The sequence below is a fragment of the Petromyzon marinus genome, chromosome 28 (genome assembly GCF_048934315.1).
Source record: "Petromyzon marinus isolate PM22_M1 ecotype Great Lakes invasive population chromosome 28, UKy_Petmar_22M1.pri1.0, whole genome shotgun sequence".
Lineage (NCBI taxonomy): Eukaryota > Metazoa > Chordata > Hyperoartia > Petromyzontiformes > Petromyzontidae > Petromyzon > Petromyzon marinus.
This window is the reverse complement of record NC_133694.1, coordinates 12,689,605-12,708,416: the sequence shown is the minus strand read 5'-3', so window position 1 is coordinate 12,708,416 and position 18,812 is coordinate 12,689,605. Positions and strand designations below refer to the sequence as shown.

At 54.1% G+C, this 18,812-nt stretch overlaps 1 protein-coding gene across 2 annotated transcripts in view; it reads left to right on the top strand.

Moving 5' to 3' along the window:
• The window catches only part of LOC116947033 (transient receptor potential cation channel subfamily V member 5-like), a 70,891-nt gene extending 52,781 nt beyond the window's left edge, over nt 1-18,110 (top strand). For both annotated transcript variants that reach the window (XM_076070336.1, XM_032962401.2), the window contains exons 6-15: nt 269-441; nt 1,422-1,568; nt 3,784-4,017; nt 4,739-4,825; nt 5,481-5,557; nt 6,622-6,787; nt 7,294-7,360; nt 9,360-9,628; nt 13,520-13,629; nt 15,087-18,110. In XM_076070336.1, coding sequence (XP_075926451.1) covers nt 269-441; nt 1,422-1,568; nt 3,784-4,017; nt 4,739-4,825; nt 5,481-5,557; nt 6,622-6,787; nt 7,294-7,360; nt 9,360-9,628; nt 13,520-13,629; nt 15,087-15,345 — 1,589 coding nt within the window. In that variant the 3' untranslated portion in view covers nt 15,346-18,110. The remainder of the gene's footprint in view (nt 1-268; nt 442-1,421; nt 1,569-3,783; nt 4,018-4,738; nt 4,826-5,480; nt 5,558-6,621; nt 6,788-7,293; nt 7,361-9,359; nt 9,629-13,519; nt 13,630-15,086) is intronic.
• The last annotated feature ends 702 nt before the right edge of the window (nt 18,111-18,812 follow it).

The following is an 18,812-nucleotide window of genomic DNA, read 5'->3' as shown; positions in this document are numbered from 1 at the left end:
TCCGTGGTAACCTCGCACCGGGAGGGCGGCAGCCGCGCGATTGCCAAATGTGCGGCCGCTGTTAAATATTTACCATTTGAAAAAGTGTGAGGGACGGTCACACGCCGTGCGCATTACAACAGCGCATCCCGGCATGACGTCGTCGTGCTGCATGACGTCATTGCTTCCGAATTCTCGGACGCGAGTCTGCCGTCGGGTTTTTTTTTCCTTCCCCAAACCTGTGAACATGGGAAGCCGTCGATCAATTCGCGTTGTCGCCGCCACGCAGGGAACACGGTGCTGCACGTGCTGGTGCTGCAGCCCAACAAGAACCAGGCGTGCGCCATGCACCAGCTGCTGCTGTCGTGCGACCGCTCCGGGGCGGCCGCCGCACTGGAGGCCGTGCAGAACCACGACGGCCTCACGCCCATCAAGATGGCCGCTGCTAACGGCAACACTGTGGTGGGCGAGCTTGCATGGTCACTCGTTGGACCGCTCATTCCGTCACCCTTTCACTCGGTCGCTCAACCACTCACTCATTCAGTTGCTCGCTCACTCGATTGCTTATTCGGTCACTCTTTCACTCGATCGCTCACTCAATCGCTCAACCGCTCGCTCAAATGCTCAACCGCTCGCTCATTGGCTCGCTCATTAATTTGATCATTCAATCGCTCACTCATTCACTAAATCGGTCACTCAAGCAAACACTCGCTCAATCATTAACCCGATTGTTCATTCGCTCACTCGCTCAATTGACCACTCATTCGCCCGATCACTCACTCGCTTGCTCAATTGTAAATCCACTCGCGAACTCGCACACGCGTCATGGCCGCCACCACCATGTGGCTCTACCAGAAGCCTGCACTGGCCGAGCACCGGCTGGTGCTGGCCGTGGCCTAGCCTTGGAGAGCGCAGGCAGTGCAGCTGCACTGAGGCCTACGGGCCGGAGGGGCCCCAGGCACCGAGCTTCAGAGATGGGCACGATCGGAGGAGGGCGGTGCCCACTGGATTCCTTGCGCCAGCGCCCGTGCCAACTAGGGCCTGTGCCAACCATGCCACCAAACGACAGGGGAGTGGACAGTGAGCGAAGGGCGCCGCGGTGGTGAGATGTTAACTATCTCGCCTGGTATGCATAATATTATGGGGTCAATTAATTGCCCCAACACTGGCAGTCGACTCGCGCCCGATTGCGGGCCACGATGCCGAGTCGTTTCGTGCCGCCACACGGGGACAGCTGCCGCTGGGGGTGCCCTCTCGAATGTGCTGAGACGAGATGGAGGGTGCCCGTGAGACTCCGCCACCCTGGCGTGGTACAGGAAGGTGGCCTCGATCGAGAGCACCTCGTGCTGATGGTTGTTGCTATTATTGTTGCTATAATTGTTGTTATTGCTCTTGTTATTGCTGTTGTTGTTGTTGTTGACTCCGACTGCGACCCTCTGCAGATGTTCCAGAACTTGGTGACGCGGCGCCGTGCCGTGCAGTGGGTGTTCGGCTCGGTGACGTCCAGCATCTATGACCTCTCCGGCATCGACTCGTGGGACGACGAGCAGTCGGTCATCGAGCTCATCGCCTCCAGCCGTCGGCGCGAGGTCAGCGCTTGCCCACTCGCTCGTTTGCTCGTCCGCCCGCTCGTCCGCTCGCTCGTTTGTTCGCCTGCTTGCCAGCTCGCTCGTTTGCTCGCCCTCTCGTCCGCCCTCTCGTCCATTTGCTCGCTCACCTGCTCGTCCGCTTACCCACTCACTCTCTCGCCTGCTCGCTTGTTTGTTTACTTGCGTTGCGGGAGTTTGGATCCCATAGGAAGAAAGACTGGAAAAGTATCATCGTCACCTCAAATTGATTCGTACTTTAGTCTGCGTTAACCTCTTGATGTGTGTGCATCATCACCGATTAATTATCCGATCAGCACATTTGGCTACATGCAGAGCGAAATAAGTCCAACATACGTACATCCTCGTCATTAACATCATCATCTTCTCCTCACGAGTGGTGGTACAAGGGCATCCCCCCACGCGTGACAAAGCCACCTATTGAATAGTTTCATCACGTAATTAGGAGAGTCTGAATGTGTATTCCATACATTCAGGTTATCTCATCTGCCAGTTTGCCTACAGTCTGTCAATTGTAAATCCACACGTGATGATTAACCAGTGTTAACAATTAGACCATCTGGACACTGCAGGTAACAAGGTTCATTGGTAAGAGGATTGGTGGATAGCCGGGTTGGTGGTGGCTCTGCAAGTGGCCTCTAATCAAACACTGTGGGTGGCATGGGTCAGTGGATTGTACTCACAGATGTTGTGAAATTTCCTTCCCGTGGACGTCGAGGAGGAACCACACTCTTATCATCTGTCCTCTCTGTATGGGCTAGAGTGTTGCCCCCTCGCACGTGTGGGTTTTCTCTGGGTGCTCCAGTTTCCTGCTAAATTGTATAAGCACCCATTCTCAGTGGTTGACAACATCTTCATATACAGAGAGAACTGCAGAGCTTGGGAAATCGTTGGCACTGCCTGGCTGCATTCGATCTTGTCCGTGTTGGCCAGCGATTTCTAGATGCAGTTTTTCACGTCGTGGTATAAAAAGTGAACACTTTTATTATCTTTACTGTAAAACCGTAGCTGTACCGCACTGCGCGGTACAGCTACGAGTTTAACAGGACACAGTTGAGAGTAACTTTTATGGAAAAGTGCAGACCATTATCATGTCCTCTCTGCATGTAATAGAGCGTTGCCCCTTCGCACGTGTGGGTTTTCCCCGGCTGCTCCAGTTTCCTCCCGCAGGCAAGCACACACTCATTGGCCGATAACACCTTCACATGTAGAGGAGCCGCATAGCTTGGGCAATCGTTGGCGCTGGCTCATCGCCGCGTGACTGATGGCCTCTGCCGCTCGTCTCTGGTTCCTCCTCCTGGCGCCTCCGAGCCGCCCCCGAGCCGCCCCCCATCTCTCCCTCTCTCTCTGCGAAAGCGAGGAGCGAATGCTGTGTGCCGCGCGAGTTAAAAGTTGTTATTAGTTGTTGGGCGCCACGGGTGGCTAGGAGATGTTAACTACCTCGCCTGGTATGCAGGAGGTCGTGGGATCGATCCCGATCCTAACGCCTGCTGTGTATTTGGAGTTTGCGGTATCTCTCTCTCTCCCCGTGTTCGTGTGGATTTTTATCCGGGTCCTTTGGTCTTTCCTTCCTGCTATAAATTTGCACGTAATGAGCCACTTCATCGAGCTATCGTTTGTGATGGCCAGGTCGCTTCTGAAAAAGAGCGATATAGCTGAGTGGTAAAATAAAAAATAGGTAAAATAGTTTTAAAGTTTTTTGTTATGAATATGGCTGGCAGAGCACAGAAGCCTCTGCAGTGGAGGGGAGGGGTGCCACCTGCTGAACGCCACTGCACGTGCACACACACACGCGCATACACACGTGTGTGCGCGTATGTGTGCCTTATGGGGAGCGGTGGGCCAGCAATTAGCACTCTGTGCTACGAACCCAGCGGCCCAAGTTTGGGGAGCGGTAGTGTAGTGTTTAGTGCGCTGCGCTATGAACCTGGCGACCGGGGTTCGATTCCCGCTCACGGCCAACACCAGTGACGATTAACTGAACCGGTCCTGGGCCTCCCCTAGGTCGACTCAGCCTCCAATGAGTACCTGGTGCAGTGTGTAAACATCGCCACTGGGGAGACAAAGGCGGCCGGACGAGGTGCTGGCCACCCACCCCTCGTATACCGCGCAGGCCTTCATAGGCGCTCGCTAACAGCACTTGACCCCAACAGTCTGTTAAGGCTACATGAGCGATCTTTGTCTTTGCTCTGCGCAGGCGCGTCGCATCCTGGACATCACGCCGGTCAAGGAGCTCGTGAGCCTCAAGTGGTCGCTGTACGGGCGCCGTTACTTCTGGCTCTGGGCCCTCATCTACATGTGCTACATCGTCATCTTCACGCTCTGCTGCATCTACCGGCCGCTCGAGCTCTACGCCGACTACAACGCCTCTTCGGCCACACTGCAGCCGCCCAGCCTGGGAGACTTCGTCATGGTGCAGCGGCCCCTTGCGGTACGACTTGGCTCGGGCTCCGGCTCAGGCTCGGGCGGTACGACCTGGCTCGGGCTGAGGGTCAGGTCGTAGGAACTGGCTGAGGCTCGAGTTCTCACAGCGGCTCTTCAGCGATCGTCTCGCTTGCTCACACCACGAGGTGGCCGGGCGGCCGCGACAATGGTGGCCATGTTGGAACGCCGAGTCAGCACACGTGATGCGTTTCCCACGACTGGCGGCAACCGGGATGTGCCCGAACAGGAATGGCCCAGGTCCAGCCAACAGGGACGGCAGCTGGTCCCGGGTTCTTGTGCCCATGCTGCCCTGCCTGCCTGCCCCCCTCCCCTCCAGTCATATTTGAACATAAAGACGGCTCTTCGTTCGAATATAATAATAGGTTCATGATTTTCCGCTGCGTGTGTACGAAACGCAAACGCAGCAGGAAAGTTGAACTGAGCGACGTCGCAGCGCTCGCCGCGCTCCTCCCGCTCCCCCCGCTCGCCGCGCTCGCCCCGCTAACAACGCTCCAAGAGCCCCTCGGCACCGCGGCCGGGGGGGACGTCGTAAGCCGCACATCGAGGTCATTAGCGGTCGGCAGGAGGAAGGAAGCGACGACGTTGCTGTGTGGTACGCGTAAGGTCAGCATGGACGCATGGCGGGCGGGTGGGGGGGGGGGTCTCACGAGCGTGCGCCGTTGATCGCCGTGCGTGTGGGGGTGCGTGTGGGGTGCGTGTCTTGACAGGCGTGCTACGACAGCTACGACGACTTCCTGCGCCTATCCGGGGAGATCGTGGTCGTGGTGGGGGCCGTCATGATGCTCGTCTTCGAGGTGAGGCACCGCCTCTTGAACGATAGGTGCGCGTGGCACGTGCGGAGGGTGGATCGCCGTTCGGAGCAATGAGTTGGACTCTGGTTGTGGGGCGCGGTTCTGCCGTACGTGCCCTTTGAGCGATCCGTTTGACTCATTTTTTACGTAGGGCCCGGCTCTGCGGCCCTCTTCAGCAAGCCCATCGATCGTCGTCTGAGTTCACGTCGGCCGTCACAGTTGGCTTGCCATCGGAAATATCTGAGATGCTTTCACCACTTAGGTTCGTGGCTTCATTTCTCCAGTCCACTGCTCAGGAACTTTTCTCTTAACGCCGGCGATGAATGAATGTGCTGAGCGTGCTGTCTCCTTGCTTGCGTTCTGCTATTGTACTCAGGCAATTCCCAACCTAAATAACTTGTCTATATTTCCCTCCCACCCCAGCCAGCCTCCCTCCCACCGGGGTTCAACTTTTCCCAAAACGTTGCATTTTCTGAACGTCCTATGCATTTAAAGCAAGTCTAGAGGTCTCGTGTAGAGGTCCCGTGTATAACAGAAATGAGAATAGCGATGTACGTGGTAACCCTCCCGCGCGTGGCAATTCGTGTTTCTAGTCCCCGCGTCGGCGCAGACTGATGGCGCCATTCCCCGTGACGTCTCGATGTCGTCCGATGCGCAGGTCCGGGACATGATCCGGACCGGAGTGAAGCGCTATTTTGGAAGCACGGTCACCGGAGGCCCCTTCCACATCATCATGTGAGGAGCCACACCCAGTTGATACGGCACCGCCTCCACGCATGCTCCTGCCTCTCTCTCTCAGTTCACTCCACTCCCCTCTCATCTCACTCTACGCTCATCCACGCATGCTCCTGCCTCTCCTCTCTCATCTCACTCCACTTCCTTCCACGCACGCTCCTGCGTCTCCCCTCTCATCTCACTCCACTCCCCTCTCGTCTCACTCCCCTCGCCAGCACCCAAGGCTGTCTGTGGAGTCCCCCATCTCCTCCCCTCGGTGTGGTAGTTTTGTGTTCTCCCCCTCTCCCTCCCCCTCCTCACGCGAGTGTTGTTCTCTCCGTGGCTCTTCTCCACTGGTCACGTTCTCAACATATCGCTTGAATAATGTCTCATTTTTTCTAGACACCCTTTTTAATTCACTTTGTATTTAACGTGAGTACTTTTTGTACATGCAAGGCCCGTTTGTCGGATCCACTGCTGGATGAGGCCCTCTCCCCGTGCCATGCGGCTTGCCGATAGTCTTCATTATTTTCCTCGCGTGATCCGTGGGATTACCCAGGATGCCCTCTTGGCAGCCACGTGGTCTAAAACACTGCAGGGGCGGGGGGGACCTACCAACTTAGCATTGAGTTGTTTGGCCAATAGCAGTTACATTGTACGTGTGGTTCTTGTCTAGCTACGAGAGGAAGCTCATGCAGAACGGATGGAGAAGTCACAAACTCCCCACAGAACGGAGCCCCAGTCGGGAATCGAACCCAGGGGCCCTTCTTGGTGCGTGGTTCTAGTGTTGCCATTGCACCACCACCCTGCCGCCCGACGATCAGACCGATGCCAACCTGGTAGCATGTCACTCCAAATGTGTTTCACGTGAACCGGTTTACATGAACCGGTTCGCATGATCCGGTCGCGTGAACTGGTCACCCGCGCTCACCAGCAAGATGAAGCGCGGTCGAGCAACCCTCGTGAGCGGCGCGACGCAGAGAGCGAGAGGAGCGAGAGAAGAGAGAGGCCTTCATCCAGCAGCGGATTGACAGTGGGTTGGGGCGTTGCTGTGGGTCTCCACGGGTGCACTGGCGGCGGTGCAGGATCTGCTACTCGTGCCTGGTGATGCTGCTGCTGCTGATGCGCCTCACCAACACGCACGGCGAGTACGTGCCCATGGCCGTGGCGCTCGTGCTCGGCTGGTGCAACACCATGTTCTTCGCCCGTGGCTTCGAGATGCTCGGCCCCTTCACCATCATGATCCAGAAGGTATGGCCCGCGGGCCCAACGTGATGACGAGGGCCCGCCGGCCTCTCCGTGCGCTGGGCACTCCCCCGACTGCCCTGCGGGTCCCAGTCCGGCCGTGCGGCCCGCATGCTCGGTAGCTACGCTGCAGAGTGCCAGCGCCACCCTGTTTGCCAGCACGTGGAGAGCGGCAGTGAAGCGGTTAGCGTGCCACGCTATGTGACCACACCCACGCGGCGTTGATTCCCGCTCGGGGAAAACATCGGTGACGAATATGCAAAGCTGTCCCGGGCCCCTCCCCTCGGGTTCACTCCATCGTAGGCGCGGTGTGCAAACGTCAGCACTGGGGAGACAAAGGCGGCCGGGCGTGGTGCTGGCCACACCACCCTCTCATGCGTCGCACCGCCCTTCATAGGTGCTACTCGCTAAGGGCACTTGCCCCCAACAGCCTGTGTATGCTAGACGAGAGATCTTTGCCCACATATGTCCATAAATAGTGCAGTAAGAATGCCCCATTTTCATCCCCACAGATGCTGTTTGGAGATCTGCTGAGGTTCTGCTGGCTCATGCTCATGGTGCTCCTGGGATACGCCTCAGGTAGCCGTGGGCTCGGTGGAGATGGGGAGACGCGCGGATCGCTGCTCCTTGGCACGGATGATCGGAGCATCCGGCGCAGTTGGTTACACGAAGTATGGGGCCACCCGTCCGGGTTTTCGTCTTCATTGAGACAGCAACTGTCCTGGGACGTTTCACAGCGTAGCCACAGCCAGTCGCATTGTACGGCAGTCCTTCGTTAGTCACGAATTTGCCCTTCCACGATTTTGTCTGTCTGCGAATTGCGTCTGGAACTCTAGCTTCATCGAGAGCAAGTGAGAGAGAGAAAAGGAAATGTGATGAGATAAGGTGATGAAATAAGATGATGAGTTTATTTAGAAACTATTTGTATTTAGTTAATTATACCTAACAGCTTATTTATGTATTTATTCAAAGGACTTCATTAAAACGATTGGATTTTCGGAGGCCAATATCCATTTCTGTGAAATGTGCTATTCACGAGCATCTCCGGAATGTATCCCCCTCCGCGAATAACGAGGGGAACGTCGTAACAATAATTAAGACGCCACTCGGGACGATGCGATGGCGTGTGGTATCTCCCTTCGTCTTCCCATGGTGGTTCCTGGCTACTCGCAGGCCCCCTTTTGTCACTCCACTGCTGGATGAGGACCCCTCCCCACACCGTGCGGGGCATGGGGGTGTTGGTCGCTTGACCATACTTCTCCACTCCGGTCAGGATCCTACCGTACGTGAGTCGCCCGCCTGCAGGGGCTACAGCATGGCCAGAAGGTGGCAGTACAGCAAATGGGCTGCCTGGTGTGTTGGCGGGTGCTCTGCTTTGCTCGCATGCCGTAAACAACTTGAGACGCGGCGTTTTTTCCAAAGCGTCCCGAAGCAAGACCCTGCTGAAAAAGGCTTGAGACACAAAGTGCAAGTGGCTTTTTTTCCTCGGCAATAATGCGAGCTACGATTTTTATTTCCCCCGTCACCGATCACTCTGAGACCCAAGCTACACTGCGACACAAGTGCCGCTAACGCCGTTCACCTATCAACCACGGTTGAGGACCATATGAATCGCTGCTTCATTTATTATGGCCTGTGGCCATAAGAGGCCCACCAATTTGAAAAGGCCCGTGAATAATGTTTCTCTGTCCACTGCAAGCATCCTATTCAATTTTTTTTCTTAAACTCTTTTTATTGCACCAGGTAAGTCCCCACTGAGCTATGTAGCCCTTTTTCAGAAGCGACCTGGCCACAAATGACTTATCATCATGTGGAAATTTCTTGCAGCCAAATACTGTAAATACGTGATATTGATTCTAAATGTCGAGGCAAAAACCGGAGGACCCGGTGACAAATCCACGTGACCACGGGTAGATAGAGACATGTAAATATATACAGTGGACGTCAGGATCGGGATCGAACCAACGATGTCCTGTGTACCAGGCCAGGGAGATAACATCTCACCACCGTCGCACCGCTAGCTGCACTAATCGGATACTGGGGGGGGGGGGGGGGGGGGACTAATTTAGACCTCCCAACACCCCGCATTTCCTATTGCAGCGCCACGCTCAGTCACTTTTGCCATTGCGACTGGTGACTGCCTCCACCGAGTGACTGAGGTATCACCGAGGTGTGAGAGTGTGAATGTGTGACTGTGTGGTTGCCCACCAAACGTGTTTGAAACTTCTCTTTGGCCCTCAGTCAGGAAAATCCTCGTGGTATGTTAAATGTAGCCAATCGTGCCAATCGGAGGTGCGGGAGAAGGACAACAAACTAACTACAAAGTGTAGTTCTAACGCAATGAGTTGTCAATGTAAATTATTTAAAAGTGCATAGCTCCGGTGGCTTCCTAATATTGAAAGAAGAGCATTCCAGACCGCCGTAGAAGCGCATCTGAAAACGCCGCGCAATGCGGCGACCGTCTTCGTTCGACCGCTCACCAAAAGCCACCACCGCTGCGAGGACGATGGAAGTTTGCGTGAGGGGAGTTTGCGTTGACTCTTTGAACCCTGCATGGCCCATTCCGCCCCCCCCCCAGCCTTTCACATTTGCTTCCAGCTGCTGAGAAGGGAAGACTTCCTGCACTTCGCTGGCTTCGAGACGGTGCTCTTCACCATGTTCCAGCTCTTCCTGGGCCTGCTGGACATCCCGATCCCGTACGACAAGCAGGTCCCCATCATCATCAAGCTCGTCTACGTCTCCTACATGATCTTCGCCTTCCTGCTCATGGTGAACCTGCTCATCGCGATGATGGGCGACACGCATTGGCGCGTGGCGCACGAGCGTGACGAGCTGTGGCGGGCGCAGGTAAGGGTGGCGTCGGTGCCGCCGGCAGGGGGCATTGAGCGGGCGGTGTCGAGGTTTGGCGGGCGGGAGGGTGGGCTGGCGAGCCAGGCTGTGTTCAGACAACGCCGCGTGATGGATGTACGCAACGCCGTGTAGCGAATGATCGAAGCGTAATAGCCCCTACGCACGTGCCGGGCACGTAGCTGTGCACCGGATGTGCTCTGCACTCACCGGTTGCTCGTTGAACCAAAAGGGACCCAAGACGAACCGTGCCGATGAGGCCTTGTCAGGCTTGCCGTGGACGAGCCTTGCAACTCTGTCAAATACACGCATCGCCACGTATTTTACCCAACACTCAGTTACCCCCCAATCCCCCCGTGTACGCCTGCTGGGAATGTTGCGGTGTGTCGATTCATCTTCATTCTCATGCTCGCGACACACGTGCTGTGAGTAGTGCGCGTAAATATCTGTCCACACAATTTCACGAGTGGCAAATTGTCCGCACGTAATGTTACGAACGGAAATGCCCCAGCGCATGTTGTATTCGAGCTAATTGAGTGGGCAGCTGCACAAACGAGACAAACAAAAAAAACTAATTTGAACTGAAAGATTTCATCCTCAAATGAATTCGAGCCTCTCACTGTATTTGTTGCGCACATACTTTCCTAAATATGAGGGGCACTCGGATTTTGAAGAGGAGAGAGCAGAGAGCAGTGCTGCCCAAGGTGGCCTCCCAGCTGATATGCTGGTCACGTGAGCTCTCTGCCACGGTGACGAGATGTTAACTACCTCCCCTGGTCTATATTAGGTCGTGGGATTGAGCCCGACCGTCATGCCTGCTGTATATTTGGAGTTTGCGTGTCTCTCTCTCTCCCCACGGTTGCGTGGATTTTCTCTGGGCCCTCCGTGTTTTCCCGCCACATTTAGAATCAACATCACGCGTCTAGAGTATTTGGCTGCTATACATTTCCACGTCATGATAAGCCGTTTCGTTGAGCTAGCATTTGTGGCCAGGTCGCTTCTGAAAACAAGCTACGTAGCTCTGTGAGCTTAACCTGGTAAAATAAAAATAAAAAGTTTTAGTTTGCTTGCATTGGGGCCTAAAGACTCCTACGGGCCTGTACTCACACGGGGATGAGCAAAAACATGATCATGCGATCTAGCATGCACATGCGCTCACTTATGTCGAGGGTAAATGGGCGAGGTTTAGGACTGTGACTCATGCAGCTGCAATGGCTGCTTTGGGTACGCGGTCCAGACCTCCCCAGACACCCTGGCTGACAGAGGAGTTGTTCAGGATGGTTGAGAAAAAGCGACAGGCCCACTGTCATCGGCTACAGAATCCCACGTCAGAGAATGAGGAGGCTTACCGCAGCCTTCGCTCGGAGGTTCGGAGAGCCGTGAGGCGCTGCAAGGATGGGTGGTGGTCGCGGGTTGCTGAGGAGATGGAGTCTGCCTCAGTGGCCCGTGATCACAAATCTCTATTTAACTCCATCAAAAAAGTAACCTGCAGCGCCACACCTATTACCATCATTAGGGGAAAAAACGGTGATCCAATTTCCGACCCCCAGGAACAGGTTCGCAGATTTGCTGAGCATTTCTGTGAGGTCCTGGGGGAGGGAAAATCCCTCAGCCAGGAAAACATCGTGGCACAAAGTGAGGATGACCCTGCTGAGGCTGCGGTGCCTCAAATATTGGATGAAGTCACCCCCTGTGAGTGGCTGGCTGAGGTTCCATCTGCTGAGGAAGTATTGAAGGCGATCCGGAGTCTGAGACCAGGAAAGGCAGCGGGCAGAGATGATCTCCCAAGCGAAATGCTGAGGGAGGGTGGCGTTTGTGCACAGACTGCCCTATATGACATCATAACAACAGTCTGGACCACTGGACGGGTTCCGCAGGATTGGAAGGATGCCCTGGTGGTCCCCCTTTTTAAGAAGGGGGACCGCACAGACTGTAACAACTACAGGGGCATCTCACTCCTCAGTGTGCCGGGAAAGGTCCTGGCAAGGATTATTCAGCATCGCCTTGCCAGGCACGCTGAGGAGAGGCTTGCGGAGCCCCAATGCGGTTTCAGGAAAGGGCGGTCCTGCACAGATGCCATATTTTCTGTCTGTCTGCTACAGCAGAGGTGTAGGGAATTCCAACAAGACCTACATCTCTGCTTTATTGACCTGGTCAAGGCCTATGATACCTTCAGTAGGCCTGGGCTCTGGGTCGTTCTTTGTGCTTTTGGAGTACCTGACCCTCTGCTCACGATCATTAAGGACCTTCATGATGGTGAGCGGGCCCGGGTAAAACTACGTGGCCGGGAGTCAGAGCCATTCCCTGTACACCTTGGGGTGCGACAGGGATGTCCTCTGGCTCCCACATTATTTAACATCTATTTTGACCACGTAGTTCGTGAAGCCTTCAATAGCTGTACCGGGGGAATCTCCATATGGTACAGATATAATGGGAGGCTAATCGATGCCCGGGTGCGGTCAAGGGATGGCTCCCTATTGCTCAAGCACGTTATGTATGCTGATGATTTGGTAATAGCTGCTCAGTCAGAGGAGGAGTTGGAGACGCTGCTGCTGAGACTGGAGCGTGCCACTAAGAGGTGGGGCCTTACCATCAGCCCCACCAAAACTAAGCACCTGCCTGGGTATTTTGTACCATCGGACACTCCACCCCCACAACTCCCAATCGGTGATGGGGCAGTTGTGGAGAGAGTGGAGACTTTCCCATACCTGGGCAGTGTGCTTATGACTGGCTCCAGTTTAACAGCAGAGGTCTCACTCCGAATCAGTCGAGCGGCAATATCTTTTCATCGGTTGCGTAACGCTGTGTGGAAGCTACCTGGTCTGTCGCTCCGCACTAAGCTTCAGGTCTTCTCGGCCACGGTCATTCCCTCCCTTCTCTACGCTTGCGAAACGTGGACCCCCCTGGTGGAACATCTTCACCGGTTAGAAACATTTAGGCTGGCCTGCCTACGATCCATCCTGGGTTTAACCAGACTGGATTGTGTGAGGAGCTCACAAATCCTTGAAAGATCTGGGCAGGGTCCCATCGGTGAGCTCCTCCGGCAGGCAAGGCTGCGATGGCTGGGTCATGTAGCCCGCATGCCCAGCCACCGCATGCCGAAACAGCTTTTGTTTGGCCGGATTGAGGGGGCTAAGCGGGCGCGGCACGGGCTAGAGAAGAGATGGAGTGATGTGGTACAGGAGGACGTGGAGCTGAGTGGACTTGCCGATGACTGGTACCAGCGGTGTCAAGATCGGCCTCTGTGGAGGAGGCTCGTGAAGGATGCTACTGGGCAGTTGGAGGCAGTCGCCCTCCAACAACAACGGAGGGCGGAGGAGCGACGCTCACAACAACGAGCGGAACGCCGGGTGGCTAAAGCACAGCAGGTTGGCACAGTAGGGGGCACAGGTGGTGCATCAGCCAGTCATCTCAGTCAGTCGACCCGTGGCACCTGGGTCTGCCCAGTGACCTCCTGCCAGCGGGCGTTCGACACTTCACGTAGCCTCACGGTGCACATAGCCTGGCACAAGCGTCGTGGTGACGTCACCGCCACTTAGTGGCGAATGGCGGTTGTTGTTGTTGTTGTTGTTTCTCCATATATCTTCATACATCTCTACATGTGTCTGTGTGTGTCTCCGCGTGTCTCTGCATGCTGTCAATCTTCTCCACGTGTCTGCGTGTATTTCTCCGCATGTCTGCATGTTTTCATGCTTCTCCGCATGTCCCCACGCGTGTCTTCATGTTTCCGTGTGTGTGTCTGCATGTCTGCACGTAGTTTAGTTTGTCCGCACGTCTCCTTGTGCATCTTCATTGGGCTGCGTGTGTCCACATGCCTACATGTCTCCACGTGGTTGAGTGTCCGCATGTCTCCGCGTGCGTCCCCGCGTGTTTGCTCGTGCCGCGGGGCAGGTGGCCGCCACCACAGTGCTCCTGGAGCGGCGGCTGCCCCGCTGGCTGTGGCCTCGGCTGGGCTACCGCGGGGACGACTTTGGCCTCGACAACAACAAGTGGTACATGAGGTACGTCCTGCGCTTGAAGCGGCGCGGCCGTCCGTGGTTTGCCGTCGCGGCCGTCCGTGGTTTGCCGTCGCTGGTATGTCCGGTAACGGGCTCCGTCGCTCGCTCCTCTTTCGCTCGCTCCATTGCTCGCTCCTCATACTCCATCGCTCGCTCCTCACGTCCGGTAAGGGGCTCCATCGCTCGCTCTTCTTTCCGTCGTCGTATTGTGGGCGATGGCGGGGGCTGGGTGAGCGATTTCAACTGCTTCCCTTCCTCCGGATGGTCATGGGCGACCGCCTCCTCTTGAGCGGTGTTTCTCAAAACTTTTTAGGCCCACAGATCACTCGGCCGATTTAAATACCCAGCACCTCCCCACCCCATTTTTCACGAGCAATTGTCTGTAAATACCGGTAATACAAAATAATTCACATGACTGCTTTTTGTGTTTAGTTTGTCGTCCTTCCCCCCTGCACCTCCGATTAGCATGGTTGGCTACATACAGTGCGAATGAAGTTTCGCATGCATACCAATTTTTTTTTATTAAAAGCAGCTATTAGGTTTCTTTTTAAGACGGGCATTTAGATCTTAGTGTTAGGGTAGTTTCATGAGGGTTAGTTTACCCTAACTTCATTTTAAAAAATTAAACATCAAGTTACATATTCATTAATGCCTGAAACAAAACAGGTATAATAAGCGTTGTCGTTCATTTGTCCGGATCAACCTTCGTCTGCATTACAGCCACAGCACACCACCTGAAGGACCGTCATGGACCACCGATAGTCGCGGTGACTACACTCTGAGAACCACTGCTCTCGACCTATGTGTTTCGCTTTAAGGCCTCTCCTGTGTGCTGTCAATCCACCACATCAAGCACACTTGTTGTATTCCATCATCGTTATTGTTATGATCGTTCCGCCCATTAACCTAGGAACGCCTCGCTTAGCCTCGAGACTCTTGCTCGGCAGGGTCCTGCCAAGCCTTGGCAGTCGTGGGGGGCTGCTGTGTGTGTGGGCCCTATTGAGGGATGAGCAGGTCATTTTTCAGAATTGGGGTGGTTGGCCAGTACCAGTTGTATGTATGTACATTGCTCTTGTGTCGCACCGTTCGTAGCCAACCGTGCTAATCGTTTTGGGAAAAGCCACAGGACACAGAGGAGACCCATGCAGACGAGGGAGAGGACAAACAACTTACACTCAGAAATGCACTCGAGTTGGTAATTGAACCCATGGACTTCTTGCTGTGTGACACAAGTGTTAGCACTGGGCCACCCCTGCTACCGGATGATAACAGTGGAAATTAAGGCCTTGTCGGATTTAGAAATATTTAAAATGCTTCGCCAACCGCCGAAGTCGCGGGCTTGCTTCTGTATCGCCATTGAAATGCGGCCGTGCCAATGGTCGCCGTGCCGACGGTCGCCGTGATGATGGTCACCATGCGTGTCCCGGCCCCCCCCTCCTCCCCGTCAATCGGCACCCCAGGGTGGAGGACAGCAACGAGAGCACCATGTTCAAGATGAAGAAGTACGCACGCACCCTCAAGAAGGCCGAGGCCGATGACTGCCCCGTCATGCGGCCGCCATCGTCCAATCTGCAGGTCGGCCCCGCGCGCAAGTCCGGCCGCGGCTGGCGCATCGTGCGGCGATCCACCATGGGAGAGATGGGGGACCCGGCCCGCGAGGCGGAGACCACGGGCCCGGCCTACGACAACGAGGAGGCGGAGATGGTCTACAACGTGTGAGACGACGCGGAGCGCACGCTCGCTCTTCAAATCGGTGTGGTCCGTGTCCGTACGATCGCTCGCTCGCTATCGATGGCCCGCAGCCGAATTGCCTCCACGCGTCGCGTCCGCCGAAACGAGCGGCGAGCCGTCGCGGACACCGACGAACCCCCACCGGTTAGGCGGGCGGGTCTGCTCGCCAATTTTAAAAGCGACGTGTTTCAAAACGGGTGGAGCTTCACCGGAGGGGTGCGGGGCTCCGCTGTGAAAGCACATGGCTCGACGTCCGTGTGGGCTCAACTACTCGCCCGGATGTGGGCAAAACAGCTTGCGGGAGCGATGATTTTGGTTGAAGCGATCTGGTTGCGCAACCTGATCGCCCGGGCGTGGGGACCTGCCTTCGGGGAGGGGGGCCTTTATTACCGGTGGCGAGACTCGAATGTTTAACGGCAATAACGCAGTTTATCCTTAGGCTGTTTTTGACGTGCACCTTCGGTCTCCGGGGATGGCGCCGCCGACGGCTCGGGCAGGGCAACTCGCGTTTACCATTGCTCCGAGAATCGGTCCTGTTTTTTTTTACGTCACCGTTGACTGCCTCGAACACACTGGGGAAAAAAAAAAAAACACCGGCTAATACCAGTTTGTGCTGGACATGTGTCAATGCCTAGAGCAATACAACGTGAGATAAAAAAAACACACGTTTTACTGAAAAGCAAGGGAAAATTAATCACGTGGTCACTCGGCCCGTTGTACCGTTTGTACGTTCGCGCGCGCCAATCGGGGGCGCGTTCTGAAACCCGCTGTGAGGGCCCCTCAGCCAGCTGTGGATCACTGAGACGCACGCATTTCTGCGCAAGCACGGGGGCGGCTGGCGGGGGGTTGTTGTGTGCAGGTGTTGTGTATTTTAATGTTTGTCGCATTACCTTGTTCATCTGGCTATCTTTGTAGGGCAAAATGGTGAGTAATTAGTCATTATTATTTTAAATCGCTGCCTCCACCCAAACGGGAGAGCAGAAAGTCGAAGGATTTGTGGCACCATGGCTACGTTTGAGCTGCTCACTTTAACTATAAGCAGTCGCCGAGCCTTGTCTCAGAAGTTCCCCGGTACGAGAGCTCCTGTTCAATATTATCTCTGACTTTTTTTTTAGGGACAATTAGGTTCGTGTTTTTGGTTGGGGGGGGGAGGGCGCGGTGGGTGCGGCGGATGGTGAGACAAAGCCGGGAGGCAATACTTGAGTGATACCCTCATCCTGTGTGGGCTGCTGTGTCCCTGAAGACACGATCCGCCAGAATCATCCGTAATGCACCCATCGGAACTCGCAAGCCTGGATATCGCTTTGATGGGCAACCACCGTGCGCAGCAGCTTGTGGTATAGGCTGCCCTTCTGGAGTGGGCAGCAGAGGGGCAATGCAACAAGATATATTGTTGTACTGTACTTCTGTGCCCCACCCCCAACCTGCCTATCACAAACCCATGCTAACTGGTTCATCGTGGCGAACGACGGTCAGACAGCCGCCCGTGACCCGTACGGTGTGGGGAGGCCCTCATCCAGCAGTTGAGTGATAAAAAAGTCTGTACAGGTGCACCACTAATTTCCCTCGGTTCGGTATTCTGTCGTTTTAAGTTGGTGATTATTTCGAGGTCTGGAAGCCAGCGAGGCAATTGCCGCAACAGCAAAGCCGCAATGTCGAAAAAACACTCAGGAGCTCCAGACTTGGAGCCTTGGACTCATGCTGTTAATAATATTGCGTTTGCCTTCGCTGTCCTGGTATCAGATGTCTTAACTTGAATTGTGCCTCAGATTGTATTCTTTTTGCACGCTGCAGAACTGCGCGTCCGAGCGAAGGTTGCGAGACCCGTTCGTGTTCACTGAAACGCTTGGCTTAAAAAGATATTCCCGAATACTATTCCAAATGCGAGACGCCGTTCCGTGAGAAGTGAAGCGCCAATGGACGATGATCCCATTTGTTTGAAGCTCACAATGCACGCACACAGCGGTCGGTGTTGCACGGTTGGTTTGTTCAACTTTTGGAAGGTGACATTGTGAGATGTTTTAGATGATTAGGGTTTTTTTTTGCCAGTGGACTGAACCACGTGTCTGCAAATGTTTTGTCCGTGGGGCTGACGGTTCTATAGGGCCCGCGGGATACGATTGCAGTTATGAGGTTGTCCTATCAGTTGAACATGTAGTAGGCTTTCGCGACCAATATTATCCATAACAGAAGTTTTTGAATAGAAAAAGAGGTTTGTGAATATACATGTGTCATTAAACCCGCCACACAGCCAAATAGTAAGGTTTGTCACGTAAACAACACGTGCCAATTCGTTACTAGTTCAGCACTCTTGTGTGTTGGAGAGTAAACCCACTACAACATCTGCAATTTGAGTACTTAATTGTAAATGAGTAATTTTAAATGTTGTAGTGGGTTTACTTTCCAACACACCGGTGTGCTGTACTAGTAACGAATTGGCATGTTCTGTTAACGTGACAAACCTTACTAGTTGGCTGTGTAGGGTGGTGCCGGGTTTAATGACACATTTTATATTTTCGCGATCTAACCCAAAACCCTCTTAAGGTTGTCCTTTGCTCGCACGAGATTCTGGTTCCTGATGATATGTGCACTGCAAACCAACAAGGCTGGGTAACCTAAACACTCCTTTTCACCAAATTCAGGGTAATTTGTCAAAATAGTGTTTTTTAGCTCCACATGTATGATGCATGATCATTAAAATAATCACAAACAAATATTTAACAATAAATAGATGGCAACGCTGTTTTCCACAATCTACCGCCTGGCGTCTTGATTTGCCTTTTGTTGTCTTAACGTTTCTGCTGTGGTTTTGTGTGGCATGGGCAAACGTTTCCGTCTCGTACACTTCGTGAATACAATTTGCTTTTAAAGGGCACTTTTAAAGTAAAATACGCACAGTACTCCGAAAGCCATTGGCAGGCCCTGTCAATCTGCCATCCATGGAACTTGGCTGGCCATCGAACAAAGATGGTTGCTTCGTCGCTCGCTTTCAGGAGCACTTGTGCGGACGTCTGGAACGCTCTTCCTTTCCGACATTCGGAAGCCACTTGAGCTGTGAACTTGTAAATCATCTAGATTGACAAGCTCATTTTGATTGGAACTGCTTTCGTGTTTGGTTTGTTGTTCTTCCCCCGCACCTCCGATTAGCATGGTGGCTAAGTACTGTGCGAAAGAAATTCAACATGCAAACATGACTAAATCATCAAATTCAAACGTATTTTTAAATCTTAGTTCAAATATGTCATTGTACCACATCAGCGTTCCTGATATGTCTTGGAATAGCGTTCCAGAGGCAGGAAACGTAACAACTTCAGACCTCTGATGATTTTAGAGGATTCCTCGGAGTGACTGAGAATTCAGCGTTCTCCGATATCCAACGGCGGAGGGACAAGGTGGTTGGCAGTTCCTGTAAATATAAAAACGCAAGACGAAGGTAAAACCCTCTGAGCAGGAAG